This window comes from Betta splendens, chromosome 17, assembly GCF_900634795.4.
Source record: "Betta splendens chromosome 17, fBetSpl5.4, whole genome shotgun sequence".
In the NCBI taxonomy this organism is placed as follows: Eukaryota; Metazoa; Chordata; class Actinopteri; order Anabantiformes; family Osphronemidae; genus Betta; species Betta splendens.
This window is the reverse complement of record NC_040897.2, coordinates 16,188,094-16,203,816: the sequence shown is the minus strand read 5'-3', so window position 1 is coordinate 16,203,816 and position 15,723 is coordinate 16,188,094. Positions and strand designations below refer to the sequence as shown.

The window sequence follows — 15,723 nt, the reverse complement described above, 5'->3', positions numbered from 1 at the left end:
AGCGTACGTCACCAAAAGTTAATTTTAATTAACTCAGCGTTGCAAATATTTCGGTTACTCTGTAAAACAATCCAGAAAATCTACCCAGACTGCCATGATTCTGCTTTATTGACTTCCTTACACAACAGAAACGTCACCGCTCGCGTTGCATTCTGGTAAATGAAGCCAAGTGATCAATAACGTTGCTAATTGCAATATTTAAATGACATATATTTGGACGAGTAACAAAGTATCTGCTTATAAACACCTAAAAATGAGAGAAAAAAGGACAAAATGCATTCGTTTAGATTTTTTGTGTCAGTGTTTAAAGGCGATCACGCCGCAGGACTACAAGTCCCACAACCTGACGTCATTGCGTAGTTACGTTTGGCAGCGGTCAGTTGCTGAAGAAAAAAGCAGCCGCTTCCGTGTTGTTCTTGTTATTTTGGTTAATAACTGTCGCCACTGCCGTCGGAGCTCGTCGGACAGCGCGTCTCTGTCATGGTTCTGTGAAGCCGAGAGACGGTCTCAGCTTTTCTCTGCCGAAATGTCGCTGCTGCAGAGCTCAAAGAAAAGAGACAAGCGTATCTTGTCTGGTACCTGCCCAGACCCGAAATGTCAGGCGAGGCTCTTCTTCCCCGCGCACGGCTCCATTAGCATCGAGTGCACGGAGTGCGGCCAGCGGCACGAACAGAAGAACCTGCTCCGCGTGGAGGAGGTGACGGATCCAGATGTGGTGCTGCACAATCTGCTCAGAAACGCGCTGCTCGGCGTCACCGGAGCCCCGAAGAAAGGCACGGAGCTGGTGAAGGTGATGGGTCTGTCCAACTACCACTGCAAGCTGCTGTCTCCCGTCCTCACCCGCTACGGGATGGACAAACAGAGCGGCAAAGCCAAGCTGCTGAGGGACATGAACCAGGGCGACATGTTCGACTGCTCGCTGCTGGGCGACCGAGCGTTCCTCATCGAGCCCGACCACGTGTCCACCATGGGCTACGGCAAGGACCGCTCCGGGAGCCTCCTGTACCTGCACGACACCCTGGAGGAGGTGAAGAAGGCCAACGGCCACAGAGAGTGCCTGATCCCGGTGCACGTGGACGGCGACGGCCACTGCCTGGTCCACGCCGTGTCCAGGGCGCTGGTGGGCAGAGAACTGTTCTGGCACGCGCTGAGGGAGAACCTCAAGCAGAACTTCAAGCAGAACCTGGACCGCTACAAGGCCCTCTTTCAGGATTTCATCGATGCCGCCGAGTGGGAGGACATCATCAACGAGTGCGACCCCCTGTTCGTCCCCCCTGAGGGCGTCCCGCTCGGGCTCCGCAACATCCACATATTCGGCCTGGCCAACGTCCTGCACCGGCCCATCATCCTGCTGGACTCCCTGAGCGGAATGAGGAGCTCCGGGGACTACTCCGCCACCTTCCTGCCGGGGCTGGTGCCCGAGGAGCGGTGCAGGGGCAAGGACGGGAAGCTCAACAAGCCCATCTGCATCGCCTGGAGCAGCTCTGGGCGCAACCACTACATCCCTCTGGTTGGAATCAAGAACACGGTGCTGCCCAAGCTCCCGCCGCGCCTGCTGCCGAAGGCCTGGGGCGTCCCCCAGGAGCTCATCAGGAGCTACATCCGACTGGAGGCGGACGGGAGCTGCGTGATCGGCGGCGACCGCAGCCTGCAGGACAAATACCTGATGCGCCTGGTCAACGCCATGGAGGAGGTGTTCATGGAGAAGCACAACATCCACCCTGCGCTGGTGGCCGACGTCCACCAGTACGTGTACCGGCGCACGGGGGTGATCGGCATCCAGCCCGAGGAGGTGACGGAGGCGGCCAAGAAGTCTGTGATGGAGCACCGGCTGCACCGCTGCCTCATCTGCGGAGCCCTGTCTGAGCTCCACGTGCCGTCGGAGTGGCTGCTTCCAGGAGGGAAGCTCTACAACTTGGCCAAGGCCACGCACGGACAACTGCGTCCGGACAAGAACTACAGCTTCCCCCTCAACAACGTGGTGTGTTCCTACGACCCCCAGAGAGACGTCCTCGTCCCAGACTATAAACTCAGCTCTCTCAACACCTGCACCTGGTGCCACGGCACGTCGGTGCGCCACATCCGCGGAAATGGGTCGGTGGTTTACCTGGACGGGGACCGAACCAACACCCGCTCCCAGGGCGGGAAGTGCGGCTGTGGCTTTAAACATTACTGGGAGGGCAAAGAGTACGACAACCTCCCCGAGGCCTTTCCCATCACGCTGGAGTGGGGGGGGCGGGTGGTCAGGGAGACCGTGTACTGGTTCCAGTATGAGACCGAGCCCACTTTGAACAGCAACGTGTATGACGTGGCCATGAAGCTGGTCACCAAGCACTTCCCTGGAGAGTTTGGCAGCGAGATTCTGGTGCAGAAGGTGGTGAACACCATCTTGCATCACACCGCCAAGAAGAATCCAGACGAGTACAACCCCGTGTCCATAGACGGGGCTCACGTGCAGCGCCTGACGGACGCCGCCGACGGCGATCGGACGCCGGAGGCCCAGCCGCCCACCAAGATCATCCTGACGGGCCAGAAAGCAAAGACCATCCACAAAGAGGAGCTGACGATGAGCCGAGCCGAGCGCAGCGTCCAGCAGAGCATCGGCGAGCAGGCGCTCGTCACCCAGAAGCGACGCACGGACAAACTGAAGCAGGAGCAGAAAGGCCCGGCCCGGACCTCCTCCCCCAGCGGGTCCCTGCACACCTCCTCCTCCTCAGCTCCGGCCACGCCCACCAAGGCCTCCTCCCCGTCCTCCAACAGGGACAAGAAGATCCGTGTGACCACCAGCGACGGCAGGCAGGCCATGCTGACGCTGCAGCTCCACACCACCTTCTCTGAGCTGCAGACCAGCATCGGCAGCCAGTTCGGCGTGCCGGCTCCCCAGCAGTGCATCCGCTACGGCTTCCCGCCCAGGGAGCTGCTCCCTCCCAAGGATGGCGAGGAGAACGAGCCGGTGGCGCTGCAGCACGGAGACCGCGTGACGGTGGAGATACTGAGGGGCCCCGAGGACCCCGGCCCCGCCTCCCTCCCCAGAGCCTCCAGCTCCCACTCGGCCCTGCACGCAGCCAAAGACGACCGGATGAGCAGCCGTGAACTCCAGGACAGCATCGACCTTGAGATGTCCTCCCTCTGTCTCCTAGCAACGCTGATGGGTAAGAACACGCATCCGCGTTCCCAGTTGAATGACTGCGACGCCGACTTTGAGCGTTTAAGTGACCAAACTCCTGGAGACGTGTTGAACACAGTAGCTCATTCAAGCTGCGTGTGTTTGGTTCATGTTCAGGCTGTTCAGCGAAGCAGTTGAGACGTCTCTGTATAGTTCACTCACTAAGTTATTAATGAAGAGAAGAGCAACATGCTGTGGAACAGGAGCGTTTGAGGCGCATGGTCCTGAGCCCACGTGTCTGTGGTTCGTCGCTACCAGACGTTTCCTCTGCAGCAAAGAGCTTTTTATTCCCATTCGCCGTCTGATATTTGAGACTCGCTGCAGTGACGTAGGCGTTGGTCTGACGTGGTTTCATGCAGGTGTGTGTCCGTTTGCTGGCTCTCAGGCAGCGGGTTGTGTGTGTGCTGCTGATGCTTCCAGGTGAGAGCCCCACAGCAGCTCTGCAGGTCACGTCCAGCTCACAGGGGCTCAGAGTCCGTTCTTTCCAGAAACGCCGCCTGTGTTTAGCTGCGAATGTGCTGAGGCGAGCGTCTCACCTGCCAGCGAGGTCAAAGGTCGTGGCTGCATCCAGATAAGCAGCGGTGACAGAGCGTCGATGTTCAGGAAGGTTGGATCTGCACTCTGAGTGCTCGCTCCGCAGGCTGACGCTGCACTTCCTGTTCAATTCAATAACCCAGTGAAAACAAGACGCGCTCAGTCTGGGTTTTCAGGAGCGTTGCGTTCCAGAGGCCTGAGGGCGATCAGCTGTTTGATGATGATGATATGACACCAGCGGCTGCACCAACATGTGTGTGTTCTAATCCTACAAACGCTGGTCTGAGGTTATTGACACATGAACCTTCAACACATGAATTATATGTCATGTGTTGGACATGATGTTCGTCCACATCCAGTCTGGTTCTGCTGGAGGTTTCTTCCTGGTTAGAGATGAAGTTTTTCCTCTCCACTGTTGCTTTAATTGTAATTAAAGGCTTGCTGTATGTGGGATCTGCTGGGTTTAGTTGTGTTTAGTTGTGTGAGGTCTTAAACCTTATCTTACTAAAGTACCTTGAGAAAACCTTGTTGTGATTTGGCGCTAAATAAGTAAAACTGAATTGAATAGAACTGAATGCAGTGAAACAGATGGAACGTCTGAGGCACGTTCTCTTTAGAGGCACTACAGTCATTGACACATGGATTCAACAGTAAAATATTTTGGCTCCGTATGAAAGAAACGTCAGTGTGACTGGATTTAAATGTGTTAGTAAATCAGTCACTTCTGCTTCTACTGGCTTTTATTTGTCTTTCAAGCTTCGTCTGCTTTTCACTGAGTGCTTGGAATTTGCTGCTTTGACAAAGTTTAACAGGTGTCGATGTGTTCCAGGTGAGGACGTGTGGTCGTACGCGAAGAAGCTGCCGCACCTGTTCCAGCAGGGCGGCGTCTTCTACAACATCGTGAGGAAAGACATGGGTGCGCTGCGTCTCCTCTGACTGGTTCTAACTTTAACTTCTTTAGCTTCGCTTCTCGTGTCTCCCTCTGTCTTTAACTCCTCTCGGCCCTTTGACTTCAGGCCTGATGGACGGGAAACACTGCACGCTGCCCCACCTGACGGGGAAGACGTTCGTGTACAACGCGGCGGAGCAGCGTCTGGAGCTGTGCGTGGACGCTGCCGGTCACTTCCCCGTGGGCCCCGATGTGGAGGAGCTGGTGAAGGAGGCGCTGGTGCAGCTGCGCTCCGAGGCGGCCGCCCGCGGCAGCAGGGAGGGGAGCCCGTCCCACGGCGTGCTGCGCCTGGGCAGCGGCGGCGTCGTCCGCAAGAAGGAGCCGCTGCAGAGCGTCACCGCCTTCCAGGGGAGGGGCCACTCTCTGGGCAGCGCCGGAGGCTCCTCCCCTCCGGAGCACCGGCCAATCACGCGCCAGCACAGCAGCGGCGTGGACCTGAGCGCCAGCGTGTCGCGGGGCCCGCCGGACCTGTCGGACATCCCCGAGGACGCCACCAGGGAGCTGGTCCGCATGGCGCCGGGCTTCGTCACCACCAAGGACAGCCGCGGCCTGGACCCGAGCCTGATGGAGCAGCAGAGGAAGAAGCTGCAGGAGATGGTGTCGTCCATCCAAGCCTCCATGGAGCGACACCTGAGGGAGCAGCAGAGCGCGTCCGCGGCCGGAGCGCCCGGCGCCGAGCAGACGCCTGCGGCCGGCGGCGCCGAGGAGAAGGAGGAAGACATGGAGAGTCAGGACGCCGGGCAGAGCGGTGCCACCGAGCCCATGGACCACTCCTGATCGCTCCTCGCCCGCCTGGCGGCGCCGCCGCGGGTCGGATCCGACGCCTTCATCCAGTTTCTTTGTCTTTACTGCATGACCAGAGAGCGCGGGGACCAGTCTGCGATACATCATTGATACCGAGGTGGCGGCTCGGTTCTGGTTCTGGAGCTGTTAGTTGTTCTTCTCACCTCGATGATGTGCCGCTAACGACTGTCCTGCAGTAAATCGCAGACTCAGCTGTTTCGGGGGCAGGAGTGCGTGTTCTGCTCTTTTCACCTGCACGAATCAAAACCCAAAGGAAACTAAAGCTCTGATGTGAAACTTGTAGATAGAACAAGTCTTAATCTGCACCAGGAGAAGAGCTGCTGCTCACCTGACGCTCAGCCGCTTCCATCGCCGTGGAGACGGGGCGCTCACACACCCGACAGTGGCCTCGTAAATGCATTGACTCCAGCTTCAGACAGACCTGCACCTGTAGGCTTAAACCTCCCACACGTCCACAGCCAGCGAGCGTTTGGACAAGGGAACGATGCCTTTAGTTTGTTTTATTAGCCTGAAGAAGCCTTGATGCCAAACACAACTGATCAGTTTAGTTGAAACGAAATCTCCCTTTGATGGTGACTTTTAACGTGTTGCAGACTGCAGCTACGGAGCAAAGTGCCTGGAACATGTTGAGTCACTGAGTTTGTTTTCCAGCCATGAGCTGTTAGTGTTTAGGTTTAAACAGCCGATGGTTTTATCAGCAGACGTTCAGGATCTCCCCTGTTTTGTGAAGGTCTGATGTCTGAAGCTGGTGGAGCTGAGGCTTCCGCTGTGTAAAGGTGGTGCAGGTGTGTTGCGCTGGTTGGATAATGTAGAAACAGCAAATCCATGTCATGAGGGGTCGAATTTGAAGATGTGGATCAGTCAAAGGTAAAAATTCAGCCAAATATCAAACCATCATTTATCGATAAGTTGTTTAACCCAAATATAAGTTGATAGAGAAGTTAAAGGAATGAAACCAAACACTGGGACTTTAGTTTGGTTTGTTATTTCACATCACTCATCTACACTCAGCTCTGAGCTGGGATGACGTGGACCAGAACTAATCCAGGTCAGTGCGGCGCTGATTAAAAACAAAGGTAAAGCAGCAGGTCTCTGTCCCGATGAGAGGGTTCGGTGTCTGATGAAGTGAACTCTCAGCGGATGCTTCTGTTCTATGCAACAATAGACAAACCGTGAACTTCCAGCCTGAGTCCTCACCCATTGTCCAGTTTAGACTGCGCTGCATCTGGTCCATCGCGCGTCTGCTTGGATCCGCTCCTGTAGACGGGTCTGAGGACGGATCGTTCTGGTTGGGCTCCAGGGTTCACTGGTTCCCATGGTCAAACGTTTGCAGTCGCTGCTGTTACATTTTACATTTATAAATTCATTTAAAACATCTGAGTGTCAGGAAGGAGCTGCTTTTGTCTCAGTGAAGCAGATAAACAGACTTTTGTCTTCACCAGTGAACTCCACCATCTGTCTTTTATTTTTCACAGCGCTCCACTTTCCCAAACGCTTTGCATTTAAAGGTTTTAAAAACCTGGAGGCAGATGGAACAGTCAGACTCTGTTGCACTGGGATTTTATTTTTAAATAAAACAAACTATTTCTGTGTGATTTTATTGATGCCAATATCAAACCCAGAATCACACAACTGCTGAAGCTTGTGGTTGTTGATCGCAGACCTCGGCAGGGTCTCTTCCTGGGGTCTCATTTGTTTCTCATTTATTTTAAAGGTCAGGTTGAGACTAAGCTGGCGAACGCTGTGCAGACACGACAGTAGCGTTCACGCCACTAAAGCAAATAACCGTTTGAGCTAAACATCTGTTTACACGTTAGCAGCCAACAGAATGTTTTTTCCTGGTCTCTGCGGTGGTTGGAGGAACTCGCCGTCATCAGGCCTTAAAACCAGTTCAAAGTCAGTTTGACATTGAGTGTTTTTGTTTGCTTTTACGTCAGACTCCATTGTGTGAAGTTCATCTTCACTTTTGAAAATCTGAGCATGTGAATTGCTGTCGTCGGCTCTGAAGTTACTTTTGACATTGAAGTGAACAAATGGAAAACTTGGCACTTTGAGGGAACGTTAGCGTAGCTGAACCGTTGGTCAGAGCCGCTGCAGAAACAGACTTGAAGTTTTTCTTTGTGACTGCTGTACTGATGACAGGAAATGTAATTCAGTTGTATAATAGTATATACAGTATTGTAGTATATTTGGACCTGTACATAAACTACACAAACACCGATTGTTCAGTTCTTCAGCTCTTTTTTGGTTGTTGTTTACTTCTCTGGTTTGCTAATAAAGTATCAATGATACTGAGCTTTGACATCACTGTTTGCATGTGTGATGAATTTTCAAACCCAACAATAAAATCACTTCCTTCACTGTGTTTGTACTTTGTCTTCACTTACAATTTTTTCCTGTTTGTTTTTAAAATCTAGAAACATTTTGTATTTGAGGTGTGAATCATTTATTGTTTGTTGTGTATTTGTTCAGTTATGTGTCTGAACTTATATGTATGTCCAGTATGTAATGGTAATAAATTGATTGACTGATGAAAGAATGTGGTTAAGATACAAGACACTAATTAAGTGGGCGGAACTAAAACTAGTTCACTTTCACAGCCAGAACCCAACAGATGGAGGAAATACGGAAGTAAACAAAAGGTCAGCTGTCGATATAGTGATATAGAGGCAAAATGCTTGATTTTGTTTGACAGCACAGTGATGTGTTGGGTTCAGGGTCTGAGAGTGTTTGTCACCGAGCGACTGCTGCTGCTGCAGAAACACCCGGAGCCTTTGAGAAACCATGGAGGAGGCTGAAGCAGAGATCGGATGACAGCGCAGGCCGATTTTTCCTGTAGAAGTTGCACATCTAAAGATTTAATTTGTTTGATTAAAACTAATATTGTGTTAATTGTGGAGAAACATACAAATAGAATGTAAGCATAAACAAAAAATGATATTTTCTCCATTTGTTAGATAATATATTCACTTAACCTGCAAGTGTCTAAACCAGAAAAAAAGTAATTTGTCCTGTTGTTTCCACTCTGTTTCCATGTTTTTTAGCGGTAACATTTATCTGATTCTTTGACATGTACTTGTTAAACAGGCAGATGTTGGTTTCAGCTTGTCTAGAGCTTATTTCTTGTGCCACTGAATCTTTCCAGAGCTTCTGCAGCAATGTGTCAATAAGCAGGTTGATGTTATAATCAGAATCAGTTTTGTGTAATGCATATCAATGTTGAACATTCACCTAAGAATTCACCCAGGCCCCAACCTGCATATGTGCTCCATCTGTGGGGTTTTAGCTAAAGGTGAAGAGCCACGCGATGAGTCACGGACATGAGGCCCCACCAATGCAGCAGCTGCAGGGATCATTTGTACCAGGATCCATCTGAAGAGTCACATCAGGAGTCACACATGTGAATATATGAATGTTGTTAAACATAGAGAAGCCCACAGCGACAGCCAAGCGCTGGATGGGCTAAAGATCCAGGAAGGAGTTCAGGTACAGCCTCAAAATCTGCAGCGTAGGGCTTCTGTCCTGCTGGTTTTCCAACCCTCCCTGCCCCAGTTACTGCTGATCACCTCGTCCAGCTGTGTTCAGTCAGTTGAAAAGGTAACTGACACACCTGGTCAAGGTGATCAGCAGGGAGCGTTGGGAAACCAGGAGGGACCAGGGCCAGGGCCGGGACCGGGGTCGGGACCAGGACCAGGACCGGGACCGGGACCGGGGCCGGGGCCGGGACCGGGGCCGGGGCCAGGGGCAGGACCAGGACCAGGATCAGGGCCAGGACCAGGACCAGGACCAGGACCAGGACCAGGACAAGGACCAGGACCGGGACCGGGGCCGGGGCCAGGGCCAGGGCCAGGGCCAGGGCCAGGACAAGGACCAGGATCAGGATCAGGACCAGGACAAGGACCAGGACCAGGACCAGGACCAGGACAAGGACCAGGACAAGGACCAGGGCCAGGACAAGGACCTGGACCTGGACCTGGACCTGGATCAGGACCAGGACAAGGACCAGGACCAGGGCCAGGACCAAGACCGGGACCAGGATCAGGACCAGGGCCGGGACCAGGATCAGGACCAGGATCAGGATCAGGACCAGGGCCAGGACCAGGACCAGGACCAGGGCCGGGACCGGGGCCAGGTCCAGGTCCAGGGCCGGGACCGGGGCCAGGACCAGGACCAGAACCAGGAGAGCCCACCCCTGGTATAATCCATAAATATTCCCACTGGATTCTGAAGCTAGAAGCAGTTTGTTTCCAGGGCCGCAGATGGACAAAATCAAGAGGAACCTACAAAATGAAGCCATTTTCAGTTGACAGTTCAAGAAGTGTGTTACTAGCTTATGGTTAAGTGTTGAGTGCTTTAGATGGAAACATGCTGCATAAACAGTTTTTAATATCGTATCAATAAAGAAGCAAGGGCTGCTTTTTACTTCTCTGAAGGTTTTCTGTCGATTATGAACGGACAACGGACTTGATTAACGTGTTGAATTCACTGTGACAGTGTTTCATAGTAATTCAGCAGCCATGAAATGAAACTTGAGCATCAGCTTTATTCGCCAAGTTGCACAAAGGAAGGAATTCGGTGCGATCTAACTCTTTGTTCCCTCTTGTGGCATGAACATTTACTGTTGCTCAGTTTGGATGATTTCATTTGGATGAAATCAATGCATTAATTAACATGCTGCTAATATTAATTACGAGTTTCATCCAAACCACAGGCGGAACTAAAGTCAGACTCTGAAGTACCGCCGGAGGCTATAAGGGTACGATCCGGCGGAAGTAAACGGCGCTAGCACCGTTAGCTCCTAACGTTAGCGGGACGACTGTGATCGTGGAAGCAGCGATGTCTTCGGTTCAGGGTCTGAGAGCGTTTGTCACCGAGCGACTGACTGCTGCTGCTGCAGAAATCATCGGAGCCTTTGAGAAAACCATGGAGGAGTATGAAGCAGAGATCGGTCGGCAGCGCAGGCTGCTGGACAGCGTTTTCAAACCTGACGTAAAACTGCACAGGATCGCAGGTAAAATAAACCACAGCAGCGTGACACCGTTAACATAATGACAGGTTCATGCTTTTTTAACTTGTTATAAATTCACAACTCGCATCATTTCGGTTTTTCCGTCTTTCTAAAGCGGCTGCTGTGCTGTTTCACAAAAACCGACCAGGACAGAGACACACGTTCCAAAGTGTGTTATTGTGTTATTCTCAGCCTCTGGCTTTTTCCGCCTCTCATTCTTCATTAGTTGGAGTGAAGCATGGAAAAGTTTACGATCACTCACTCACTGGACAGAGTCGTTCCCTCGTCCTTTTACAGGATGGAGAACGTTCAAACAGCAAGATGACGTGGGGCTCATGCTAAGCTCGGCTACGGTGAATCAGCGTAGCTGCTGTGAGGCTTATTAGTGGTTCTTAGGATCCAGAGGATAGAACGACCCTCACTGGCTTCACTCTAATCTTTGAGTGGGCCCATTTACATTCCTCTGTTTGTCCAGAAGCAACATCAGTGCTGATCAGGGCCTGAGCAGAGTTAATGGTTTAGTAACGTGCGGTTTTTCCGTTTCTGAACTTCCAGAGATCCCACAGCACGTCTGTAAAGAGGAGGAGGAGGAGGATCTGAGTGACCAGGAGGTGAATTCAAGTCTGGACCAGGAGGAGCTGGAGCCTCTACGGATTAAAGAGGAGCAGGAGGAACCCGGCACCAGTCAGGAGATAGAGCAGATTGTGCTGAAGGAAGAGACTGAGGACTTCATGTTGACTCCGGTTCATGATGGAAGTTACCACAGTGAATCAGAACCGATCAGTGATGACCAGCTCTTCTCTCATAGCTCTCCTGTAGCTGAGGGTCAAGCTCAGGAAGGAAGTCCACATGAAGATGTGGGATCAATGAGAGAAGCAGAGACAGAGTATCAAGGCAGCACAAGTCATCGGGACAACACAGACAACGCTCCCATGTCAGAACCCCGTTCTAGTAATTCCACACGTAAAACATCTTTCACGTGTGGAAAAGGTTTCAAGTCTAGGTTTAAATTGAGAATACATTTGAAAACCCACCCAGACGAGAAGCAATTTAGTTGCAGCACTTGTAAGAAAACCTTTATTTGCTCATCTAAACTGGAAAGACACATGATAATCCACACTGGTGAGAAGCCGTACCTCTGCAGCATGTGCGACAAAAGATTTAGTGACAGCTCAGTGTTGAAAAGACACATGATGATCCACACAGGTGAGAAGCCATATTGTTGTAGCTTCTGTGATAAAAGATTCATTCTGGCATCATCATTAAATGCTCATTTAAGAGTTCACACAGGGGAGAAACCATATTGTTGCAACGTCTGTGGGAAACAATACAGTCTGAAATCATCACTGAATGCTCATTTAAGAAATCACACAGGAGAGAAGCCCCATGTTTGCAGCACCTGTGGTAAAGCATTCCTAAAAAAGTCAACACTGAATAGTCATGAGAAAACCCACACAGGTGAGAAGGCAAACTCGTGCGACGTATGTGGGAAAAGCTTCATGTTTAGCAGTAACTTGTTAGCTCACATGAAAATCCACACAGGTGAGAAACCGTATCCCTGCAGCACCTGTGGAAAAAGATTCATTAACTCATCCAAATTAAAACGACATATGCTGAGCCACACAGGTGAGAAGCCGTACTCCTGCACCTTCTGTGAAAAAAGATTTGCTAACTCATCAAAATTAAAAAAACACATGCTGAAACACACAGACGAGAACCCGCCTCCTCACACACCTGTGTGAAAAGGTCCGATCAGACGCCAACAATGAAAATCAGGATTTGTTCATTAGGAATTCGCCCAGGTGAGATGTTCTGTGCTTTTTAGTGTGAGGGAGTTTTTAATAGCAAATAGAACGTGTTTTGTTTACCTCCAGCTCTCCCAAATATGGGAGAGATGGTCCAGATCTGGTCGGTTTGACTGAGTAAAGATATCGAACATCACATTAAACAGTAAAGCATGGGCTACAGCACTATATAAATGTCTTTTATGTGAAGATAATAGTAACACATAATACCTGATAACATTCAGCGCCCCCTGCATTAGTTGCTAATGTTAGCCCACGGCGCATTCGTGGCTCTACCGCTGCCAATACTTTACCCAAACCACAATGGTATTATTTGTTGTTCTTACATTCTGTGGAGTTACTCAATCACTCTGACTTTCTAACTCTCCCACAGAGCTTGTCTAAAGTGATTTCTTAGTCTGCCATCTGGTCACATTTTTATTGAACCAAGGCCATAAAACAGTTGGGGGAGTCCTGTTTTCAGGCCAATTGCATAGCTTCTAGTGAGTAAAATGACGCCAACTGACCACAGTCAGTTGCAGATATGGCCACACAGACACTTGCCCTCTGTTGGCCATATATGACAGATGTGGACAGGCTGGACAATGACTTGACACGGTTTATATTTAGTCAGATAGGTATAAATACCTGTTATTTTGATATATTAATCACTTTATTGCTATTATAGGTGCTATAGTCCACATTACAACATTACAGATCCAGATTAGAAAACTCAGAACCTCATCCGACTGTTTGCATTAAAATTTGTATATATTTGTCCTGCTTCACTTTATCAAAACCATCTTTTTGCTGAGTTCTTATGCTTTGATTATATGGAGGATAGAAGTTGCTAAGGCTTCTATTTACAGAGATATTCATCCTGAAAGTGAATTATTTTTCAGACAGAACTGAAGAATTTTTATTTTTGTTATTCATAAATGAGTAACACCCACACCTCAAATCACATCTCAGAAGTGTCCCCCCATTATGACACCAAACGCATTCAAATAGACCTTATGGTTGCAGAGATATACCCATCTCTAACATGGCTGTGCCAATAGGCTTGGGGGGTAACGGGTTGATTAGAATTACAGCGTTTTGTTAATGCTCACATGCCAAGAGTAGTTACTTAGAGAATAGGATCACGCACCGGAATGTTTGGGATCTTCCCTCTATTTCACTGTATCTCTACAGCAGAGCTCTGCAGTCAGAAACACCCTCTGTTTTAAGAGCAGATCTCATATGAAGTATTGACACTATTTGAATTAGTCTAAAGCCAATAGACCTGGTAAACCTACATCTGAGTTACTTTTGATAAATGCACAATAATTCTTTTTAAGAAGCTTTGTATAAACCACTAATAGGAATTATACACCATACTGATGACAGCTGTGTTAAAACAATTAAAAATGAGCACTGTTTACTTGCGCAGTGCTGCTTTGAGTCATTGAGATGGGGCATGTGTGAAGCAGGCGGCTTCCATTCAACACAGAAGCAATGTTTACCACTAAGTGTTGAGTCTTATTTGACTTGTGTGCAGTTTTAATGCAATGAGCCAAATTCTGTGTAAACAATCAGAACAATTTAAAAAAGATCTTAATATCAACCTTCAACCAGAACCTGTGGCATCATATTTTAAAATAGCCTCATGTTTACTTTCATATAATGTTTGTACTTAGCTTTGAAACACTATTTGTGTTAATATTCCTACACTTAGAACATACTTCATCCAAATGTAAATGATTGAACTCTGATGCATTTTCTTCTTGACTGTCTTGAAAGTCTGTTTCTTAGTTACTGACTGCTTCTGAAGTGACTCAAATGTTTTTTCTATTTATTCTTTCTCTCTTTTCTTATCCTTTTTGTAACTGATGTTGATGTATTACGGTGTAAAAATGAAACCTTGCCAAATATGTACTTGTTAGTGTTTTTTTTAATAATCATAATTTATTTAAATTTTATTGAATTTGTAGATTGATAGTTTTGTAAATCCTTTTTTTCATATAATGTGTATTTACTGTAAACTAAACTTCATTGGGGCAAGATTTATCAGTGTTTTCTATGTTTGTAATGATTCTGCTGCAGATGTGGAAAATGCAATAAAACAACAGCTGTGAACACAGTAAATAACTAAACAGAGGCCAGTAAAGTAGAAGTGGAGACTCCCAGTGATGAGTTTCAGACTTCAGGCGGGTGAACGGAGGAACACAACACGAATGGACTCAGAGCGACGCCTTCATTTGTCATTAATGGAGAAACTTTTCTATAGATTTACTGAAGTTATAGGATGTAATGTTACAGAACTGTGTGAAAACTAGCTCCATCTCTGCTAATTGCTACACATAATATGACCACAATGGGAAAGTACTGCATGATGCTTATGTACAAACTGTTAAGTTTTTGTTTTAGTATTTTTCCATTTTTTACTCTAAATGTTTCTTTTGAGAATTAGTGGACTTCTTTTTTTGGCGTATTTCATCAGTAACACTTCTCAGAACATCTTTTTTATTTTTTTATTTTGTGGGAGTCTTTAATTCTATGCACACTAACGGCTTTTAAACTGGTGATATGATGTGGAATAACGCATTTGACAATTGTCATATAGTAAATGTGGATTTCGAAGTTGTGTTTTATGTCTTTATTTGCACAACTGCAATTCTTAACATTACTTTTCAAAGAGGTCATTTTTATTTCTAAATGTGTGATAATAATGTCAGTAAAATAAAGTTGAAACAGACGTATTGTTTAGCTAGAAAAATGTAAGACTACTTTCACCGTGACTCCAATGCATTAACCATTGTACTCTGTCACTGTGAGGTTCCTCTGGTTTAAACAAACAGGATGGTGGAGGAGATGACTCAACGCTGCATCAGGACAGTTGTAGGACATCACAGGTGAAACTTTGCCTAAATGACGACCACAGGGCTGCACATTTCTTTAGTTATATTCAGTTTTTGGTTTGTTTCATATATTTGTAAAATGATCTGTTGATGGGAACAGAACTGCATAAAATTAAACACCTCAATGTGGAATCAAATTGGGGACAGCCTGAAAAAGCTTATCAGGTGAATCAATGATGGATGGATAAATGTACATCCACGCTGCAGGCATTAAAAGTAGATTTAATAAGTCTGAATTAAACGTGTAGTGACAAGTTACAAGTGAAATACCAGTAATTAGAAGTAGAACTCAAGTAAAGCTCGCTTCCACTGACGGAACTTTAAACTGTGACACCGGACGGAAGTAACTAAACAATTGAAACACCGGCAGCGACAGAGGCGGTGAAGTTGATTGTATCATATCGTCACGTTCAAGTTTTACAGCTCAAACGCTCAAAGAAGCAGCGATGTCTTCGGCTCAGCGTCTGAGAGCGTTTGTCACCGAGCGACTGTCTGCGGCTGCAGCAGAAATAGTCGGAGCCTTTGAGAAAACCATGGAGGAGTATGAAGCAGAGATCGGTCGGCAGCGCAGGCTGCTG

General features: G+C 48.4%; 3 protein-coding genes across 3 annotated transcripts; all 3 read left to right on the top strand.

The window, feature by feature from the left end:
* The first annotated feature begins 78 nt into the window (after nucleotides 1-78).
* vcpip1 (valosin containing protein (p97)/p47 complex interacting protein 1) lies at nucleotides 79-7,814 on the top strand. Its single transcript, XM_029131262.3, has 3 exons — nucleotides 79-3,152; nucleotides 4,530-4,616; nucleotides 4,717-7,814. The coding sequence occupies exons 1-3, from the start codon at nucleotides 203-205 to the stop codon at nucleotides 5,424-5,426; spliced, it is 3,747 nt and encodes a 1,248-aa protein (XP_028987095.2). The 5' UTR covers nucleotides 79-202; the 3' UTR covers nucleotides 5,427-7,814.
* A 1,047-nt stretch (nucleotides 7,815-8,861) lies between these two features.
* On the top strand, nucleotides 8,862-10,082 carry si:ch1073-340i21.3 (uncharacterized protein LOC570991 homolog). The gene has a single exon (XM_055503923.1). It carries the CDS (start codon nucleotides 8,862-8,864, stop codon nucleotides 9,792-9,794), a length of 933 nt encoding a protein of 310 aa, XP_055359898.1. The 3' UTR covers nucleotides 9,795-10,082.
* A 122-nt stretch (nucleotides 10,083-10,204) lies between these two features.
* Nucleotides 10,205-14,867, top strand: LOC114844180 (gastrula zinc finger protein XlCGF28.1-like). Its single transcript, XM_029131340.3, has 2 exons — nucleotides 10,205-10,464; nucleotides 11,017-14,867. The coding sequence occupies exons 1-2, from the start codon at nucleotides 10,290-10,292 to the stop codon at nucleotides 12,201-12,203; spliced, it is 1,362 nt and encodes a 453-aa protein (XP_028987173.2). The 5' UTR covers nucleotides 10,205-10,289; the 3' UTR covers nucleotides 12,204-14,867.
* The last annotated feature ends 856 nt before the right edge of the window (nucleotides 14,868-15,723 follow it).

Coding starts and splice junctions, on each gene's coding strand:
- vcpip1 (XM_029131262.3), top strand. CDS start 203: ATGACATATATTTGGACGAGTAACAAAGTATCTGCTTATAAACACCTA. Junction 3,153..4,529: donor TCTCCTAGCAACGCTGATGG/GTAAGAACACGC, acceptor GATGTGTTCCAG/GTGAGGACGTGTGGTCGTAC. Junction 4,617..4,716: donor CATCGTGAGGAAAGACATGG/GTGCGCTGCGTC, acceptor CTTTGACTTCAG/GCCTGATGGACGGGAAACAC.
- si:ch1073-340i21.3 (XM_055503923.1), top strand. CDS start 8,862: ATGAATGTTGTTAAACATAGAGAAGCCCACAGCGACAGCCAAGCGCTG.
- LOC114844180 (XM_029131340.3), top strand. CDS start 10,290: ATGTCTTCGGTTCAGGGTCTGAGAGCGTTTGTCACCGAGCGACTGACT. Junction 10,465..11,016: donor AAAACTGCACAGGATCGCAG/GTAAAATAAACC, acceptor CTGAACTTCCAG/AGATCCCACAGCACGTCTGT.